Here is a 22,053-nt window from a genome sequence, read left to right on the forward strand (position 1 = left end):
CCTAAGAGCAAACGCAAATTGCCTTGTAAGTGCAAATTCTCTGGTGGTAGTTGTGGTGGTGGTATGTGTGTATTTGTGTGTGTATGTGTATGTGTACACACAAATTGGCTTCATCGGGGCCATGCCTAATTGATAGTCACTACCTTTAGTGTCCAATCCTATTCTGATGAGCTTATGTCAAATAAACCAAAGCCTCCTCCTCATTTCTTCCACCAGTCTATCCTCAAACACAGACACAAATTAACTGAGGCAAGGCAGAAAGACTTCCTCATTACCCTAAATGAACGGTAATTTGAAAATGGTCAGGGAAAGTTCCAGCAGGTTCCTCACCCATCAGCTACCTGTAGTCAGTCTGCAATTCCACAGTGACAAATACAAAGGCAGACAGAAGACATTAAAGGGGGTGATTCATTCAACTTTTAGACCAAGAAGAAGCATTTAAACCCAAACACTTGCTTTGAAGGCTTACAGTTGGTAGAGTTTTGGGTAGGCCTATGGTTTGTGACAAGGGCTTTGTATTTAAAGAACAGGATGAAATAGGGTGAATTAACTCATTCTTAAATAGCTTAATGTTTCCATTGAAAGGAAAGAAACATATAAACAATATTAGACTGATAAGATACGTTCAAACACAGAATATCAAAAGCAGAATATAGACAAGCTTTAAGAAACAACCTGATAGCTCTCATCTCTTGAATCTGAGACCTAAGTTTTTCTTCTTTAAAGTTCAGTGACAGTAGGGACTTCCCTGGTGGTCCAGTGGTAAAGAATCTGCCTTCCAATGCAGGGGATGCAGGTTCGATCCCTGGTGGGGGAACTAAGATTCCACATGCTGCGGGGCAGCTAAGCCCGCACACCACAACTACTGAGCCCGCATGCCTCAGCTAGAGAGCCCGCATGCTTCAAACTACAGAGCCCATGCTCCCTGCAGTCTGTGCGCCACAACTAGAGAAGAGAAAACCCACACGCCACGACTAGAGAGAAGTCAGCGCACTGCAACGAAGAGCCCGTGAGCAGAAATGAAAGATCCCACATGCCGCAAATAAGACCCAATACAGCAAAATAAATAAATAAACTAATTAATTAATTAATTTTTTTAAAGTTCAGTGACAGTAAAGGAATCAGAAATGATGGTCATCAGACAGATAGAAGAGCTTATAAAGTGTAGAATCTCAACACAAATTAGGTAGTGAAGAAACTAGTTGCCACTGCAGGTGGGAGTGGATACAGAATGCAATCAGTTAAAATGAGTTGATTAAAAGGGTTTTTTTTAATGGTAAAAATTGGAATAAAGGAATATGTGATGCTTTCAAGAAAATGTATGGCCTTGAAAAACTGTGCCGATTTTTAGGCTGAGACTGTAAATCTTCTTGGTTGGGTTGACTTTGCAAGCCACCAAAGGTGAAGGAATAAGAAACAAATCAAGGGCTTCCCTGGTGGCACAGTGGTTAAGAATCTGCCTGCCAATGCAGGGGACACAGGTTCGGGCCCTGGTCCGGGAAGATTCCACGTGAGGAAGAGCGGCTAAGCCCGTGCGCCGCAACCGCTGAGCTACTGAGCCTGTGCTCTAGAGGCCATGAGCCACAACTGCTGAGCCCCCATGCTACAACTACTGAAGCCCACGTGCCTGGAGCCCGTGCTCCCCAACAAGGGAGGCCACCGCAATGAGAGGCCTGCGCACCGCAACAAAGAGTAGCCCCTGTTCACCGCAGCTGGAGAAAAGCCTGCGAACAGCAGCGAAAACCCAAGGCAACCAAAAATAAAATAAATTAAATTAATTAAAAAAGAAAAAAAAAAGAAATGAATGAAATATACAGTAATAATACTCAAGTTAAATTTAAGAATAGGTATAGTAATCATGAGCAGCACTGAATTTTTTTGATGCTGTCATTTAAAGCATTTAATCTGATACAAAGTAATCTGAATATTAGAGTTGTGATTAGTTTACAGGAGTTAATAGTATAGATGATTATTTGATTTGATTACACTTAGGAATAGTATTTTATTTTATTACATTTAGAAACGGTATTTGACTGTTTAAAAGAATAAGATTAATTTAATCTATAACTTTAGGTTTATGAGATCACTGGAGTCACTTAAATGCTTAGCTTTTCCTTGCCAGCTTTGTCAGTGCGTTGATACATTTGAGGACACTCAGGTTTTTTAAATGTGTTAATAGGTTTTTAAGTGTTTAAGGGAAATTTATTTACTTCACCGAATTAATAAGTAGAGTTAACTTAGTAGTAAATTAAAAACTAATCAAAGAATTAAGTGAAAGGCATAATTATTTTTATTAAAAAATTATGAGGTTTTTAAAAATTAAAATGGACATTAAAGGCTTAGGAAGACTAGGCTTTTATATTTCTCAACCTCGACAAACTCAATATCAAGTAAAACAAGCAGCTTCAAATGTTTATTTGCTCACAAAAAAAAGCCCCTATCAAATATCTGAAAAGTCAGCTGCAGAAAATACAAGTATGTCATATATCACTAGAATGTCTGGAGAATGAGAGACCCAGATATGGTATTGACTTCCAGCCAAGATCCTCATCATGTTGGATATTAGACACCCTTCCCCCAAACATATTACATTCTGAATTTTCTGCCTTAGAATTGCATATGATTGGGAAAGAACCCCCAGATATATTGGGAGTTAAAAAGCTGAGTGCAAAACAGAAGGTATGGGGCTTCCCTGGTGGCGCAGTGGTTCAGAATCTGCCTGCTAATGCAGGGGACACGGGTTCGAGCCCTGGTCTGGGAGGATCCCACATGCCGTGGAGCAACTAGGCCTGTGAGCCACAACTACTGAGCCTGTGCGTCTGGAGCCCGTGCTCCGCAACAAGAGAGGCCGCGATAGTGAGAGGCCCGTGCACCGCGATGAAGAGTGGCCCCTGCTTGCCACAACTAGAGAAAGCCCTCGCACAGAAACGAAGACCCAACACAGCAAAACTAAATTAATTAATTAATAAACTCCTACCCCACAACATCTTCTTTAAAAAAAAAAAAGAATGTATAATATTTTATTAGCTAGGATACCAGCTTAGCTGCTATTGAAAAAGGGTCCCATCATTCCTAGCTCAGGGCTAGTATGGCACCTTCATAGTATCAGGGATACAGGCCTTTTCTACCTTGTTGCTTTTTCATCCTCAACACCCAGCTTCCATCTCATGGGGAAAAGATGGCTGCTCTAACTGCTACCACCAAATCAGCATTCTTCTCTAGAAGGGAAGGAGGCCCCTTTCCTTTTAAGGTCACAACTCAGAAATCGCCTATATGACTACACTTCACATCCCATGGGCTATAAACTTAGTCAAATGACCACACCTAGCAGCAGGCAAACTGAGAAATATAGGCTTTACCTCCGGGTCATGTGTCAAGATATTACTTTACTACAGAAGGAGGAAAGAAGATATTCAGGAGACTGCTAGCAGTCTTTGCTACAAATATACCACTCTTTAAGTTAAAAAATTTTTTAAATATTCAGAGTATTCACTTTTGTGCATAAGAAAATATGAAAACTTAGGAAACAAATAAGACGCATGCAATAAATCCTTGGTTCCAGAACATCAGCCCACAATCCAATGTCAGTATGTAACGAAGTTTTCATTAGTCCAAAAGTGAAAGTTTAATATGAACAAATAGTGAGTCATAAATGTATATTTATCCAATTTAAAGTATCGTCTATTAAGAATAAGCCCTTTCTTGGGTTTCCCTGGTGGCGCAGTGGTTGAGAGTCCGCCTGCCGATGCAGGGGACACGGGTTCGTGCCCTGGTCCGGGAAAATCCCACATGCCGCGGAGCGGCTGGGCCCGTGAGCCATGGCCGCTGAGCCTGCACGTCCGTAGCCTGTGCTCCGCAACGGGAGAGGCCACAACAGTGAGAGGCCCGCGTACCGCAAAAAAAAAAAAAAAAAAAAAAAAGAGTAAGCCCTTTCCACTATTTGAAGTTAAAATATCCTTTCATTTAGGCAATTATATTGATACTAAATGGCAATACATTTTTTCATTCAGCAAATGTTTCTGGAAGGACCAGGCACTATATAAGATCTTGAGGACTCACTGGTTCTAATAATCCCTACACTCAGCAGATACAGAGTCTAGCGGGGAAGATGAAGGGTACCATATTAGAAACAGAGTTTCAAACCATGATGACTACCATTTTAAAAAAGAAATATAGAATGGGCTATGGGAGAATATTCTGTGGGGACTTATTTTGGATCAGGGAGTCAGTGAAGGCTTCCAGGAGGAAGGGATATTTAAGATGCCTTCTGAAAATGAGCAGCAGTTAGCTAGAAGACTAGTAAGGACTCATGTTGAAGGCAGAGGATTGGCATGTGCAGACATCTAAAAAGGAAGCATTTGGCCCACTGAAGGTCCTAAAAGGAGGCTCTACAGCCAGAAGTGAGTGATCCCAGGGAATAATGGCAGAGGGGTGGCAGGGGATGGGTAGAAGGTCTCACGGGCCGCGCATAGATTTTAGATTTGCATCCAAAGGCAATGGGAAGACATAGAAAGGTTTTGAGCGGGAAAACAAGAATCCAATTTACATGTTTTTTGTTTTTTGTTTTTTGTTTTGCGGTACGCAGGCCTGTCACTGTTGTGGCCTCTCCCATTGTGGAGTCCGGACGCGCAGGCTCAGCGGCCATGGCTCACGGGCCCAGCCGCTCCGCGGCATGTGGGATCTTCCCGGACCGGGGCACGAACCCGTGTCCCCTGCATCAGCAGGCGGACTCTCAACCACTGCGCCACCAGGGAAGCCCCCAATTTACATTTTTAAAAGGTTACTCTGGCTGCAGCATGGAGAATGGACTAAGGGCTAAGGAGCAGTAGAGGATGAGGTAATCCAGACAAGAGTTGGGGCAAATACAATGGCAAGAAGCGGGCACAGTGGAAATTTGGCCTCTTGAAGTAGATTTGGGTGAGATGTTGGTTCTGGGAGACAGAAACAGGACCATGATTCAGAACCAGGGCTCTCGAGTCAGACTCTCTGGGTTCGAACCCTGGTTCTACCCTGGCTGGTGAACCTTGCTTTGGAGCCTCAGTTTCCTCATCTGTAGAATGGGGAGGAAAATAGTCACTGCACCTCCAAGCACAGAGAGAAATAAATGAGATCATTCATTTCAAGTGCCCAGAATGATGATGGGATGTACACATGTTAATGATTTATTATTATTATTCCATTTCTAGTATTAGGTGTAGTAGAAGAAAGATCAAGAAAGACTCTAGATTCTGGTTTGAGCACCTGGGTGGTCAGGGGTACTATTTGTTGAGATAAGAAAGATAGGTGGAAACGCACGAATCAGGGAGAGGTAAAGTGAAGACCCTTCAGTTGGTTCAATGTGTTCCATTTTGGACATGTTAAGAAATGAGTTGTTAAATGTGTCTAATATCACCTTTTAAATTGCTTTTTAGAGGAAGATACCAAAATATTTTTAACATTCTCACTTGGTAAATTTTTCAAATGGATAGTCCCATTTTGTTTACTTTCCCAAATTTTTAAAAACAAACTCAAAATTACAAAATCTGAAGACCACTGTTTTAAAGAATACCAATTACAAAGATTTATATCAACAAACACAACATATTTATATCTGTGACATATTAATGTCTTGCCACTTCAAATATCCCCACTTAGTGCAATAGCAGATGCTTACTTCTGCCAGCTGCACAGAAAGAGGTCATTTTCCTATGAAATTTGGTCAGGTTAGGGTGTGGCTCTTAACACATCAAACTAGGTCTTAAGCTTCAGAGGATTTAAGTCATTGTAATGAATGATTCTTTTAGAGCTTCCAAATTTCATATTCATAAAATTAAGTGTGAGATGGGTCTCCAAAATCATGAAGTCTAACTCTTAAATACAGACAGAACTACTAGATGTTTACAAAAATTACATAAAGACCGAGATGAACTATGATTTTTTTCAAATTATTTCAGAATAAAGCAATAGCGAAGAACAATTAGCAAATGTCTCCACTATAGTTCTGTTTACATATCAAAATCTTAGCAAGTACCATTACTAGGAAAGTACAAAGAATATATTTTTCCAAATATCATTTCACTTCTAGGATCCAAGCTCAATTTTCTTATTCTGACACCACTAATCCAGGTATAAGCACATTCAAAATGAGCAATTAGCCCAGATCTTATACACGTAAAAAACAAACCAATTCTGGAATTTTCTAATTTGCCTTTCTTCAAGGCCCAAACCAGGGTTGTCTTCCTTCCATGAATGTTCCTACAGTGCCCCAAACAACAGAGACGTCCAGCTCCTGTAAGAAATTCACACTGCTCATCTGGTATTTCATGGAAACCACTATAGAGACAGAGAAACACATATTTATTCAATCAGTGTTTAAGCTAGGCTCTGTGCTCAACATTGTGGGTTCAGTGGTGAACAAAGCCGCCATAGAGTTCAAGGTCTCATGTGAAACTCTTCCTAGACTCAACCAATTGCCTGGATGTGGCCCATCCACAGTTATTCAGACACTGGAGCAAACAGTAGCATATATCGGTGCTCTCACAACATCTTGTTGCTCTAATTTTCTTCTTAAACTTCTTTATATATAAAAGGCCCACTAATCTAGGAATCAACTCTTTTTAGAGTTTCATAGAATAAGATTACTTGAACTCAGTGCGCTGATGGCAATACGACAGAGGCTTCTTTTCCAATCTAATTTCAGCACTTAATCAGTTTTATGAAATTGAATTCTTTGTCAATAATTGGGGCAGTTTTGCTTTGTTTTTTTGTTTGTTTGTTTGTTTTGTTTTTGTTTTTGTTTTTTTTGGCGGTATGCGGGCCTCTCACTGTTGTGGCCTCTCCCGTTGCGGAGCACAGGCTCCGGATGCGCAGGCCCAGCGGCCATGGCTCACGGGCCCAGCCGCTCCGCGGCATGTGGGATCTTCCCAGACCGGGGCACGAACCCGTATCCCCTGCATCGGCAGGCGGACTCTTAACCACTGCGCCACCAGGGAGGCCCTTGCTTTGTTTTAAATGTGTACTATTAGAGGGAAAAAAAGAAAAACATAACCTTATATCCTTGATTTCAAGATTTATTGCCACACAAATTAACATTCTCAAGATCAAGATGCCTTTGCATTGATGTGTATATTTCCTACGGTGTAGTAAGTGAAAATCTGTTTTCAAATCAATGGCATATCTTAGAATGGATGTTGCCTTAGAAATGAAATTCAATGTGAAGACTCGGTGACTTAATGAAAGAATGGGCTGGCAACTAAGAGACTGGACTCCTCACTATGGCTTACTGTCAGTTAGCTACTGACTACAAGCCCTGTGACATCTGCTGAGTCTCTCCAGTCCTCTGGACCTTTGCCACCCACCCCCCATAAAAGTTTGCACTTGTGTTTCTCAAACTCTGTGGTAAGGGACCAGTTTTTAAATTTTTCCCATGCAGTTGCAGACTGTTACATCAATGTAATACAATAAAAATACCCTCTGATGCCACAGCAATGTTAAATTGCTATAAAGTTTCTAGATGCTTATTCTTGATTTCTGTACTTGTCTTACATGCACACTGGCCCGGGACCCACAACTACTTTTTGAGTGGCACTGACTTGGACAAATAGGATTTAGACCACTAGGTACATTAGATGATGATTCTGCAAATGATTTATCACCTTCGTTTATCTCATTTTGTTTAGTAATACAATTAGCTTTTATTTCCCAATTACATAGTAGCTGAGCCACAGAAGAACATCCTGGGGATGAGTTACTCAAAAGGAAGGTGTTATTCGTGGCAGGTTCAAGACAGCAGTGGCATAGTTAATCCATCTGTGGGTCACTGACAACTGACTGACCATACAAAAGATGCCTTTCAGACAAAATAATAAAAGATAAATGTTCTCTTTTCCTCTCATTCATTAAAAAAGTACAAAACATGAGAATGTATCAGTTACTTAGGAAAGAAAACAAAACTTGAGAACCAGGAATATTACCCTTTGGATGGAAATACCAGCCAATGTTCCATAGAGGGTGAACTTTCAAAGAGCAGACTGATATATAGTGGCTCATGCTAAAATATGTTTCCTCCGCACCACTTAGTCCATACTGGAAAGGTAACTACTTAATGGTTATTGGCCATAAAACCATTGTAATTTATAGGAGCACAGCTTTTGGAGTTGTACATCAAAGTGCAAGGGTCCAAGCAAATGCACACTGTTGCTTTTGTAAGGACTCTTGCCAAGGTAAGACGTACATACATGCATGCCTGCTCTTCCTCTTTGCCCAGCAACCCGGCACCTGAGGACAAAGGCTAAACAGTCGCTACAGATTACCCAGCTCACACTCTGAAGACCCTCCATCAAGTTGGTGAGGGAAAGATTGCTTCAACTTCAAGAAATAGAGCATCCGGGGGCTTCCCTGGTGGCGCAGTGGTTGGGAGTCCGCTTGCCGATGCAGGGGACACGGGTTCGTGCCCCGTTCGGGGAGGGTCCCACATGCCGCGGAGCGGCTGGGCCCGTGAGCCATGGCCGGTGGGCCTGCGCGTTCGGAGCCTGTGCTCCGCTACGTGAGAGGCCCGGGTACCGCAAAAAAAAAAAAAAAAAAAAAAAAGAAATAGAGCATCCACTAGGCAGGTTGATGCCAGAGGCCTCCTAGGTATCCGCTGAAAGAGAAGGATATCTGCCTTAGAGCCTAGGGCAGCAAGCAGAGGCTGGCCAGTCCTGAGCTGCAGGCTAATGCTATAAAACAGGTTCTCCAACTTATGTATATCAGGGTCACCTGGAGGCCTTATTAACATACAGCCTGCGGGCCCCACTCCAGAATTTGGTTCAGAACACTGCTGGTCCTGGGAACACACTCTGAGAACCACTGGTATAAACCATCTGATGACAGAATGGAAAAGACCTCAGAGGTCACCTGATCCAAGCCTTTCATTTTACAGGTGAGGATCCTGGGGTTCAAAGGGAATGTCTTGCTCATGGTCATATACCCACTACTCAGGGGCTACCTCCACCAAAACAAAAACAAAACAAAACAAAACACTCAGGTCTCCAGAGCCTTAACGTGCTGTTCCCTTCAAGATTCTAAGTTACGGGGCCTCCCTGGTGGCGCAGTGGTTAAGAATCAGCCTGCCAATGCGGGGGACATGGGTTCAAGCTCTGGTCCGGGAAGATCCCACATGCCGCGGAGCAACTAGGCCCGTGCACCACAACTACTGAGCCCGTAAGCCACAACTGCTGAGGCCCGCATGCCTAGAGCCCATGCTCTGCAAAGGGAGAGGCCGCAGCGGTGAAGAGCCCACGCACTGCAGCGAGGAGTGGTCCCCGCTCACCACAGCTAGAGAAAGCCCGCACGCAGCAACGAGGACCCAACGCAGCCAAAAATTTAAAAAAAAAAAAAAAAAAAAAAAAGATTCTAAGTTATGACCACACATCCGGTCCCTGCTCCCTGAGAAGGGGCACCAGCGGGGACTTCATGTTGTTGACTGTCCTATCTCCATACTCTTCTGGGAACTGCATGCTACTTCTATCAGTGACCTTGTAACCGAGCCCAGACAGGGGGTTGGTAGCACAATGGGAACGATTTCTTGCCTAGATTTTACACTCACAAAGGCTGGCTCCAGAGAGCATGCTCTCACCACTATACCTTCCTGCCTCTCCCCCCAGCTCTCTGGCAGATGGGCACAATCAGATGGCCTGAGGTTTTGAAAAGTGACAGAGTAGCAGGAGACAGTCACAGATGATTTGTGGCTCTCACGTGGAGGTAAGCATCCAGGGCAGCCTCAGCGACTCTCGGCTTGGGGTGACGAGTCTCTGGCTGTGTGCTTGGCAGTCTGGTCTGACCCCAATGTCAAGACTACCTTGGATCCTGCCCTTTGGCTTAGCCTGCTCTCCAATCCCTATCAATTCTATGAGCTTCCTGCTTCCCCGACAACAAATTATTCTTCGGCTTAAATGGTCTGCAACCAAGAACCCCGCCCAATGTGATAAGCCATTAATTTACCAAACAGCCAACTGCTGCAATGAAAGCGGGGCTCTGCAGAGGGTCCTACCGTGCTTTCCACTTTCAGAGCCCTGGGATTTCGGCTGGTACGCTTCTGATTCCTTGGGCAGTGTTTGCAGCAGTGGTTGCTGCCCTTGCAGAGCGCCGGGCCCCAGGCCACCTGCATTCAGATGAAGCCACGTCTGTGCTGTGTGTCTCCCAGATAAAAGTGATAGATCCAGGAGCGCACCCTCACCCACACGGGGCCGCAGGCTCTCCGACAGGGACAAGAAAGGCTCAGGGGGCTCTAGAGCTCCAAAGGGGATGGAGCCAAGTCATGTTGGTGGCCGTGGAGAAGGGCCCCAGGAACGCCCTGGCACTTGCTTTCCTGCTTTTTACTATTTGATTCTTTTCATTTCATGAGATGCCCTGGTAAGAATCCTTCCAATAAAGTCCCTCTTTTGCCTGAATTTCAATCTCTGCCTTTAGTAACACAATAGCTTGGCTACACTGACTTGCTGACACCCTGTCTGCCTTCTCAATCCAGCCATCTCCCTCCCTGCAACGCCACACATGGGGCTCCTTACGAGGACACTTTTCTCTTGTGATTCATGTATCACAGAAAAAAAGAAAAAGGTGATATAGACTAGAAGCCATATTTTTTTTTTATCTTTTACAAAAAAGAAAACCTTTGAGGTCTAAGCCTTTTTTTTTTACATTGTTTGTCGTCAAACTTCACTGGTAGATTTTTCCATTTTAAATCTGCTCACAGCAGCACAGCCTCAAAATTTTCATCCTCTGACTCAGTGCTTTAGAGATATGGTTCTTTAGGTGCTTAGATACTATACTGGTGATTGATTTGAGTTAGGGGACTTGATATCTTTGTTTCAAGTGGCATAAACATCTTAGAAGAAAGGGTGCAGTTCTCTACTAAAAGTGATCAAGGCCCTGCAGTGAAATGTCTTATTCCTGGACTGGGCAGAGTGGTATGAGGTGAGACTGGAGCACGTAGTTATGCCAGAAGAAAGTGCTCCAAAGGCGACGGGGGCGGGACACAGGAACCACTGCGCAAATCCGGTGCCGTGCCTGGCACTCCGGATTGAACAAAGCCAAGAGGAAGGGACATGAGCATATTCACCATTTTGCTCCCTCTCCTCCTCACAAAGCAAGAAAATTCTGTCGGTTTCTACTGAGAAACCCATACTGTCTATGCCATTCCCTCTAATAGACTTACAGCCCAGGAACGTGACAGTGAGTTCTAAAATGGAATTTTGTTATAAGCAATGCAATAAAACTTTGGGGGACTCAGATTTTTCAACTTTTTAGTGTAAGGAGAATAAGATTTTAAAGTCAGCTTAAGGTTCAGAAAACAGTAAGGCGAACTCAAGGTGAAACATTTTTGTTAAAGCACGACCAGGACAACTTACACAAACTGCTAGAGACCTACAACTGGTCAACTAAAATGGAAATGACACCTCACTGGTGGCTAAAGATGCTCAAAAACAGTGTGATGCTAGCTGACACTTACCACTGCCAGACAGAGCCGAGAGAAGTTAGTCCACAATTAAGAAAGGGTAGAGCCAGGGTTTGAACCCAGGCAGTTAGGCCTAAGAACCTACATTTTTAATCCCTATACCAGCATAAGTTAAATACCAATTCCCCAGTACACATTCCTTCCAGACAGTTCCAAGATGAGGTCTGCATCCAAAATTAAGCCATCAGAGTTGCTGGCGACCCTCAACCCAATTAACAAGCAACACTTTCCCAAGCCTCATTCCACACCAAGAACCAATAAAAGATCACATTTCTCCCCCATTTAATTGCTATTGTCCAGACACTTTCTTCCTATACTGAGTGGTGCTCATCAGGGTTCTTATCAGAACTCTTTTGTCCTACTTTTATCTGAAGAACTGATAAGAAATTTCTTTCTACTAAATTCAGCCGTCTCCTTTATTTCCCCCATCTCCTTCCACTGAGAGAGCACCACGCTGACATCTTGCGAATACCAGCCCCAAACAGACAGCAATTTTTATCTTTCCCTGCGGACACTGACCCACGCTTTTATTAAGCACAAACGGGATACTGCCCCACTGAATGCACTTTGGAAACATCCTCAAATCATTTAGTTGCAACAGCATGCTTCCTTGTCAAAGAGTTGGTGGCCTTTCAGGTCATTCCATGCTCCACACAGGATCCTAAATTCCCATTTGCAAAAGAGTTTTCACCTGAGGTATCCAGGCAGCAGATCATCTAATGCACCCATTATAGAGGCTCAGGTGATTTCTTTTTTCTTCACTCAAATTGCATGACTTTAGACAAAACAGCATTCCCTGATTCCTTTATCTTTGGCGTCACCTCCTCCTCCTCTATCTTAAGAAATGCACGTGTGACCTGCTCCCTTACAGAGTAAAAGAAACCAGAGGTTTCAAAGTCCATCCTTGGGATTGTAGACAATTCCATGTGGTATGGAAACTTTCTAACAGTTTCTGAGTGACTAGCACTGAGACTGTGTGCTAGTCACAGCTGGGCACGATGAAAAGGGGGACCCTGGAAGGTCAGGCAGTGCTGAGAGGGGCAAGGGCCTGGCGGGTATAAAGAAGGATTCTCATCACCTGGATTAAGTATGACTTCCAGGGAAAACATACCTACAAACATTCCTACCCTAGTTTGAGCGTGAGTAAATCCAAGCATTTTACTTGGAACAGGCTTATCACCAATGCAGAATGGCTCAGCTTACTGCTTAATTTTCATTTGTCAAGCTCCTGGTATATCCCAGACACTGAACTTCACACACTGACACAGATCAGAGTATTTCACAATGAAAGAGGGTTCAGCCTGTCCTTGAAAAGAAAAAGTATGCAGCTAAAGCCAGGCCCGCCCCTAACCTCTGGGGGGCCCGGGGCAAGAGGACAATGAGGGCACACATAATTACTTTAAACTGCTATCCTCTAGCAGACTGTCACAGAATCCTTGACATATGCAGCTTTAGAACAACCTGGAAGGCCAGATACAATTAGAATTCTCAGACCCCTCAGAGTTCTGGGCCAGGTGTGAGAGGGCAGCCCCAGCCAATGGACAGAATCCCTTCCCTTCCCCACCCAGGCTCCATCTCTCCTCCAGGGAGGCCTTTTGGGCACACCTGTAGGCCCTCAGCCCGCATTTCCAGGCTCTTCCACAACCCCAGTACAGCGGCCCCATTAGGGCACTCCTCAGGGAGGGGGTCTGCTCTCCCTACTTGCACAGAGTAGGCTTGGGGTCTTTGAATTCCCTATTTCAATGGGGGTCTGGGGTGTGGTGGGCAATGTGGACTCTGGGTGGGCAGTCCGGCCCACCTGCAGACACCTAGCCCAGTGGGGAAGGGCACAGCCTGGGGAAGGGCAGACCCTGCCCCACTAAACCCAGGGAATAATTACACAGGGGTTCCCTTGCCCAGGTCTGAAGGCAAAACTGACAAAAAGCCTTCTCTATTTTCTTCTAGCTAAATGGACTTTTCTTTCCTTGAAGCTTTCTGGGAGGGTGGCTCCTTATATTAAAGATGAATAAACTGGTATAAGAGAGGATTCCTGTCTGGAAGAGATGAAAGAAAAAGTTAAAATATTTGCAGCTCTCTAGAGAGATATGATAGCTGCTACCCCGGTCTGAAAGAAGGAAAAGGTAAATATTCCTCAAACAGCAAATGGACTGAACAGGGTTCTATAACGTCAGAAGAGAAGGAATCCTGCCCTACGGCATATTTGGGGCAAACCTTAACATTCTCTTTCCGTTTTTGAAAGTGGGCGTCCCACCTAGGCCTGTGCGGAGGCCAAAACAACCCGACGAAGAATCCAGCGCGGCTGGGGCAGCGGAGTCCCAACCCTAGGAACGAGCATACGAGCACAGGCTGAGCGGATCTGAGCTAGGGAGGTGTGGGCCTTCGGCAAACAGCCCTCCCCAAAGGGACCCCCGAGAGGCAGGTGGGACAGTGGTTAAGGCTTGGGCTTCACCCCGACGACCGACCCGGTATCTGCTGTGCCTTTCTTTCCTCAGTTAGGGCAAGTTCGCCAACTTTCCGTCCTCCGTTTTTAATTCTCAAACGGAGAAATCACCTGCTCGCATCACTGCGCGGTGATGCCCAGAAAAATTTAGCGCAGTTCCACACTTCGTAAGCTCTCGGTCCCCCGTGCTTGTTTAGACCTGAGAGCGCAGGGGGCAGAGCTAGCGCTGAACCCAAGATGGGGATCAAGCAGCTCCCCACCACCGACCCCCAACATCCAAGATACGGTTCTGCAGAGGCTGTACGGCGCTGGGGACCGAGGGGCGGGGTGGATGAGGCTTTAGGGAGAGAGGCAAAGCACAACGGGGAAAGCAGACAGGGGTCGAATGTTACATCTCAGCCCTGTTTGGGGGTAAGAAAGGGGGTGCCTTCGAATGCCGCCCAGCTGGAGGTGCAAAGGACAGGGCCCAACTTGCTGCCATCCGCGAGCCCCTGGGGAGGGAGAGGAAGCTGCGCTGCACCCCGCTCGGCTCCAGGTCCTCCAGGCGGGTCCCACGCGAGGGAAGCGGCCGGGAGGGAAACACTCGACGCTCGGGGGTCTGGGAGACGCAGCCACTCACCCAGCAGCAGCAGCTTGAGCTCGCGGCGCGCGTCCTTCTTGTCCCGGCGAAGCTGCCGCTCGATCTCGGCGCTGATGCGCTGCGACTCCTTCTCCTCCGCGGACAAGCAGCAGCAGCCGGCCATGGTGCGCGCAGCCCCCGACGGGCTACGCCGTTTCCAGGGCCCGGACGCTCCGCCGGCCGCTCTCCCGACCGGTCCCCGACGGCACCCGAGGTCGGTGGGAAAAGACTGGGGGGCCGACTCGAGTTTCGGAGTAAAAGGCCGGGACCACTAGGGCTCAATCCCTCCTCGAAGGGTCGGCTCCAGGGCGGGGGCGAATTTGGAGCTCTGGGAACGCGCAAGTGCACCGCAGATCTGGGCTTACCCAGCCCCAAGCTCGCTCGTGTGGGAGGAGGAGGGCGAGCTGGGGGAGAGAGCGTTGCCGGCCCCAGGAAGATCAGCGCGCCCCTTGGAACAGGAGCGTGACAGGGAGCGCAGACCGCTCGTGAAAAGTTGGGGCGTCGCTGCCGGGGGCGGTGGGGAGCGGGATCTCCCGGCCTGGGGGTGTCCCAGGCAGGTGGCAGGCAAGGCGTGGGATGGAGGCAGAGGTCCTTGGCTGGCCCTTTCCTACAAAGTTCTGAAAACCTCAGCAGTGTTCGCCGCCTAAGACCGAATGGAAAAGTTCCTGGAGGCCCCCGTGGCTCTAAGTGGAGGAAGGAGGCGGAGCTTCTCGAACCCGCAGCCCTGGCGTCTGCCCGAGCTAGCCTTCGGGGCACTCCAAGCCGAGGGCTCCTGGGGGCGAAAGAGGTGAGCAGGGAGCTGGGGTGCGGAGCCCAGGCGTCTCGAGTTTCGGGGAGCGGCCCCCACACCTTTCTCCCTGGCCGTGGCGTCCCGGCGCGGGGAAGACGGTGGGCCGAGGGGCCGCCAGGCCTAGCTCCCTGTCCGGATCCAGGTTCCGACAGGTGAGTGAGATTCGCCAACTCGCAGCCTCAACTCCTCCCAGCTGCGAGAGGAGCGGAGCCCAGCGTCCGCAGCGCGACGCAGCCCGCGGGCGGCGAGGTTGAGCTCTGCCGACCTGAAATTGAGCCTCTCGCGCCAGCCTCAGCACCACGCACACCGCGGTTTCCTAGACGGTCTCCTTCCGCTTCCCGGACGCCCCAGTCCAGCGCCGGCTCGGCCAAAGCCCTTGGTCAGCTCGGCAGTCTGCCTGAAAGGTGGGCTGGGCCTGAGCCGGCTGGCGCTGCACTCAGAAGCAGCTGCCCCTGGGTTCAGTTAAATAAGAGAAGTGCGAGAGCGGAGGGTAAATATCCTCCTGGCCCCTTCGTTACCCGCCGGACTCGTTACCCGCCGGACGAGGAGGGTTGAGGACGTGAGGAATGGAAAACGGCTGGCTACTTTGCATTTTACGATGGGAAAGACTCCTGCTTCGTAGAGAGGGCTGACCCGTTTCCAGCAGCCCCTGGCATGGTCCCTGCCCCAGCCCTGAAGTCTGATAGCCGCCTTGCAAAGCTGTGTCCGCACAGCCACATTGGCCTGTCTCCTGGAACGTGGGGATCACGTTCGAGCTGCATTCATAAAAACTTAAAAATTAAAAAGCACCTCTTTGTACTCAAATGGCACAATAGAATGCGTATTGACAACATCTGATTTTGTCTTCTGTGTACATTTTGAGGCAGAGGGCAAAGAGTTTCGCGGGAAAAGCAGAAAAGTGAAGGCAGTGGGAGGGGATCCCGTCGTCCACAGCAATGAATATTTTCTTTTTTCCTTCTCTTCAAGTCAGCATGTGCCATGTAAACACTTTATGGCGTTAGGCAATTAGCTAATGCTTCCTCTATTAATAACAAGCCTAAGTGCCTTTCTTAGGAGTAGCATATATTTAATCAATTCAAACTGAGGAGCATATTGAGTGGAGAGAGTGGTATATGTCATTTTATAAAGAACTTGGCATTAGGATGCTATCTGGCTGCAAGGTCTTATTATTTATTTTACAGTTTAGGGAATGTAGAGGAATCGGGCATTAAAAATGCATGTGTAGGGCTTCCCTGGTGGCGCAGTGGTTGAGAGTCCGCCTGCCGATGCAAGGGACATGAGTTCGTGCCCCGGTCTGGGAAGATCCCACATGCCTCGGAGCGGCCGGGCCCGTGAGCGATGGCCGCTGAGTCTGCGCGTCCGGAGCCTGTGCTCCTCAACGGGAGAGGCCCCAACAGTGAGAGGCCCGTGTACCGGGAAAAAAAAAAAATGCATGTGCATACATTCTTAAATGTATAATTATTTTAGTTTCCTTGCGGGCATAAATTGACAGTAACAGCGACCCCTACAGGAAAGCTTCTGGACATGATCTTAGCCATTTATTCACACATCTCTCTTAGCTCTTACATTCATTTACAATTTGAGAATAAGACCTCTTAGCTTCTCAAATTAATAATTGCGTCATAATTATTAGTAGTTTTTAAATGATTAAAATTAGGGCAAATTTGAACTCCCAAGTTAACTGGAATAACTCCCCTGTTAGGTCTAAAGTTGCTAAGATTGCAAGAAAGATATGAAGCGTATTGTTTATAGCAAATCTGCAAAACTTTCCTGGGCTGGTGAATTTGGCAGTGTGTATCAGAAGCCTCAAACATGTCCATCCCCTTTGACCAAACTAGTAATTCTCCCCTTAAGAAATAATCGGAGAGGCCAAAGTTTTTATTTCTAGTAACAACAACTCAAAACAATCTAAATGCCCAACAAAGGTGAATAGTTCCAATAAATTATGGTATTATGCATACAATGAGATATTATATAGTCATTAAATATGTGAATATGTAACAAACATATAAATAACAAAGATTTGGGGGGAAAACCTCAAAATATATGGAGTGTAAAAGTCAAGATACAAAAATATAAACAGTATGATACAAATTTTATTATGGGAACACACATAATGCATTTTTAAGGGACTAAAAGAACATATGCCAACAAGGTATGTTGCTCTGAGTCATAGCTTTTTGCTTGATTTTAATTCTCTGATATAAAATTATTGGGGGCAGCTTGCATAAAGTAATCTAGGCCCTAATTTCCTCAGCTGTAAAATAAAAGAGGAAGAACCAGAATAAACTCACAGGGATCTCCCAACTCTAACATCAATTATTTCTTTGCTGATTTTCACACTTATAAGATAGTATAAAAATAATCATAAACCAAAAGTTGTTATTGACGAGTGGTAGCTAGAGAGGATTGTAAAACTAGGATATCGCAAGTCAATTATTTTTATACTTCTATTTTTTTAATTCACATCTTTATTTTCCTTATCTTTAGGATCTGGGGAAGGGTTGGGAATAATTTTAAGTTACTGATTCATTTGCAACATTGTTACCAAAATTTGGCTTCTTGTACATTGGTGGCTGATTAAATCTCAGAGACAGAGTTCTGGGCAAAGCAGAAAGAAATAGCTTTATTGCTTTGCCAGGTAAAGGGGGCCACAGGGGGGTAGTGCTTCAAGGCTCTATGTCAGGGGCTTCCCTGGTGGCGCAGTGGTTGAGAGTCCGCCTGCCGATGCAGGGGACGCGGGTTCGTGCCCCGATCCGGGAAGATCCCACATGCCACGGAGCGGCTGGGCCCGTGAGCCGTGGCTGCTGAGCCTGCGCGTCCGGAGCCTGTGCTCCGCAACGGGAGAGGCCACAACAGTGAGAGGCCCGTGTACAGAAAAAAAAAAAAAAAAAAAAAAAAAGGCTCTATGTCCCATCCTGGAGCGGGTAGTGAGGAGTCTTACACTATTCAAGTAACAGGGCGTGATTAGCTCGTGGACATTCTTCTGATTGGTTGGTGGTGAGGTAATCGGGAGTCAGCATCATCAACCTTCTGGTTCCAACTGGTCTGGCGGTCCATGTGCTTGTGGGCCGTATACAGTTAACTTCTTCCACCTGGTGGGGCTTTCGATATCTGCCAGACAGCTCAAAGCACATGGCTCAATATTATCTATAGTCCTTGAGGAAGCACTAAAGGACCTTGACTTTGTTTAGTGGCTAAAATATTATTATTTGGTCTTGCTTGACTGTTTTCCTTTCTTTCTGCATTTTCTCACTTCTCTGATTAAATTTATTCTTTGACAAGTTTTTCTACAGACAAAAGGCAGGCAGAGGACATGAGTGGGTGTCTATTCTGGAAAGGCCTCACAGGGTCCTGCTCTGTTACCACATCTTTCCAGGAACGGGTAGTTTTGAAAAGAAGTCTCAGTAAAAAAGAATATTTTGTTTTCTTGGGTTATTCCCGAAGTGCTGCAATTCCATTTCATTCCTCTTGAAGATCAGAGCAGAGGCTGAACATGACTTTTCAGATACCTGCCAGGTGCTGGGCTGCGAAGGTGAACTAATTGTCTGAATGTCCATTGAGTCCATGCCAAGCCCATTACCAGGCTCTGGGAATTCAGATACTGAGACATTCCAGATTTTAGGTAGGCTATAGTCTAGTAGAAAGAAGTAAGACTATGACCCTGAAATCTGAAGTCAGCCCTCCTTGCTTCCTCCCAGAGAGCAGACAGTGGAGCGCAGAATCACCTGGGTGGTTCCCCACAGCCTTTAGATGTGCACAGGGGCCCTTCAGCTGAGCCTCATCTCCCATCATTCTCCTGGAACCTCAGACAAATGTAACTCCATGTCCTCCACACCTCTATGTCTTACTTCATGCGTTCCCTCTTCCAGGAATGCTCTCTCTCACCCCAGACAAAATTAGGTACTTTCTTTCCCAAACACACCTCTTCTGAGACACCATCTCCACCCCTTGTCAGTCAGACCCATCTTTCTCTGCTGCCTGAGCACCTCCTGTGTTCCTCTCTTCAACATCTCACTATTATACCTGTTTGTTTCTTCTCCTAATCCATTAGTTACTCACAAGTAGAGAGTTTTTTTTGTTCATCCTGGTATTTCAAAATTAATAACATTTCGTTGACTGAAAAACATTGAAACCAAAACGAATTAACCTGAGATAAGAGAAAGAAGAAACTAGAAGAGAGAACGGAAAGTTCTTATGGTGGAAGACCGTAAAAACAACAACAACAACAAGCAAGTCCACAGCCAATCAATGTATGACTTAGGAAGGACTCTGTCCCCAATTTGCCCCCTTAGAGGGAAAAAGTGCCCTGTTTCTAAGGAAATTCCAAGGAAATGTGCACATAGAGGGCTGGAAAAATGCTATCCTCTTTGACAAATGTAGCATCTTAGAATTTTAACAAGTAACATAGAATAAAAGGATGACCTTAAAGAAGTATACAAGGCTAAAATAGCACTAATAATAATACACCTATGCTGCTTTTCAAATTGCACATGTGACCCATTCTTAGGTTGTGACCAGAATTTTTTTTAAGAAAAAGAATAGAATATCAATAGGAAATAACAAAGTATGCAACATGTATTATTGTTTCATGAAACTTTTGTTTCAGTTGTATACATAAATATCAACTCTTAAGCAGATAAGTCATTAATGAGGGTTTGCTTCTCCATATCCCAGATGGGTTGGTCTAAATAATTCCCAATTTTCTAATTCATTTTTCTGTTCCCAATTTTTCATTCAATTTTCTGAGTCCAATGTGTTCTCTAAAATGTTTTCAGTCCTTCTCTCCCCTCACCACTCCCCTCTTCCTCCACCCAATCATTTTTCAGTTTTGATGAGCGTGGTAGGTAAGAGTCAATGGAATGGTGATGAGTATTTAGACGAATAAGTAATTATTGTAGCTGGTGGTTGGATGTACTTAACATCTATTTTTCTAAGGCAGTCAACACGTTGCTCCAAAATATTTTCTGCCTGAAGACCAGAAATTGTTGATTGTATAACTTCTACTGAAAAGGCTAGAATTATCGACAATTAAGCCTACCTTCAAACACACATGACTCTGAGTGGGCAGGAATTGCTATTGTTTGTTTCTGAATCTGACTTCCCAGGGAGTTAGGTATCTCAAGAATTTAAGTAAAAATCTTCAAGGTGAGGAGTTTGGACATTTTTTTTTCCTTTTTTTTCTCTTTTTCTTTTCTTTTCCTTTTTGCTTAAGTCCTCCCCTCCTCCACTTACATCACTCTCCCCCTGAATGAACAAATGTTAACAACCTAGTATGTTTTCTTCTTTTTTATGCTCTTATAATCATATATAAGCTTACAAACACATAAATGTAAATAAACATACACAGAGGGAGTTTGTCATCAATTAGTTTAAAAATGGGACTGTATTGTATTACATGAACTCTATATTTTGCTTTTCTCTTTTAACAGTACCTTGTGGGAATCTCAGTAAACTCTGATTCAGTCTTTCATACATTCATACATAATATTCCACAGGGTAAAAGGAAGATATTTTATTCAATTTTCCCCTTTAAAGGACATTCTCTTTTTTTCCCAATTTTGGCCACTAAAAACAAAGCTGTAATAGCATCTTTGTATATAAATCCTCATGCACTAGTGTTTTTATTTCTGTGGGATAGATTCCCAGGGAAAAAACTGCTGAATCGAAGGATATATACATTTTTCGTTTTCATTATGGTGGCCAGATTCCTTTCCAAAAAGACTAAAATAATTCACATTTCTACCAAAAATAGAAATACCCACATCCCAACTAGCAATAAATACGACCACTTATTAATTTTTGGCAGCCTGAAGGGATTCAAATAATTTTAAAGTGTGGTTTTACTTTGTGTTTCCATGACTACTTGTGAATTTGTACATTTGTTCATAGCTTGTTAGTATTTGCATTTGTTACCCTGTGAACTATTTACATCTTTTTTTTTTATTAGTTTCTGCTTTATTAACAAAGTGAATCAGTCATACATATACATCTGTTCCCACATCCCTTCCCTCTATTTACATCTTTTGCTCATTTTTTTAAATTGGGTCATTTGTCTTGACAATCTGTAAGAGCTCTTCAATATTACATGTCTACTCTTTGTCATCTGAATTACAAATTTTCAAATATGTTGTTTGTTCTTTATCATTTTTAATGGAATCTTTTGCCATAGAAAATTTTATTTTTACATATCCAAATATCTCTATTTTCTTTCATAGCTTCCAGAGCCCCAGTCTTTGTAAGAAGGTCTCTCCATTTCTATATTGTACATGCAGTATCTTAGATATTCTTGCAAGTACTTTTGTTATTTCATTTTTTACATTTAAATATTTAATCCATCTGGTATTTATTTTTGTAAAATATGTAAGATAGGACACTAATTTTATTTTCTTCCAGATGGATTGCTAGTTGTGCCAACATCATTTATTGAACATTCCATCCTTTTACCTACAACAAAGAAATGAAAACAGAAGTGGATCTGGTGCAGGAATCATTACTATTTATTTATTTAGAATATATCTCACTTTTTCATTGGAGTCCATGTGCCTGAGCTGTATTTGTGTGTTCAAAATAGATTCACATTGTCTTTCTGGGAATAATGCTGGGCTGTTTAATTTTAACTTTGAATCTGCACTGAACACTGATTCACCATTGTTTATAGCAATTTTTCGGTCCAAGAAAAAGTAGATGTTCTGAGCGAAAGACATGTTTGTCATCCCTTTGAGAGATAC

The 22,053-nt window shown here is 44.6% G+C and overlaps 1 protein-coding gene across 1 annotated transcript in view; it reads right to left on the minus strand.

Annotated features, from left to right (window-relative positions):
• The window catches only part of GNA14 (G protein subunit alpha 14), a 200,773-nt gene extending 185,980 nt beyond the window's left edge, over nt 1-14,793 (minus strand). Inside the window, exon 1 of the mRNA XM_060100935.1 lies at nt 14,533-14,793. Within this exon, the coding sequence (XP_059956918.1) occupies nt 14,533-14,656 (124 nt within the window). The 5' untranslated portion in view covers nt 14,657-14,793. The remainder of the gene's footprint in view (nt 1-14,532) is intronic.
• Between the last annotated feature and the right edge of the window lie 7,260 nt (nt 14,794-22,053).

The sequence above is a fragment of the Mesoplodon densirostris genome, chromosome 6, assembly GCF_025265405.1.
Source record: "Mesoplodon densirostris isolate mMesDen1 chromosome 6, mMesDen1 primary haplotype, whole genome shotgun sequence".
Taxonomy (NCBI): domain Eukaryota; kingdom Metazoa; phylum Chordata; class Mammalia; order Artiodactyla; family Ziphiidae; genus Mesoplodon; species Mesoplodon densirostris.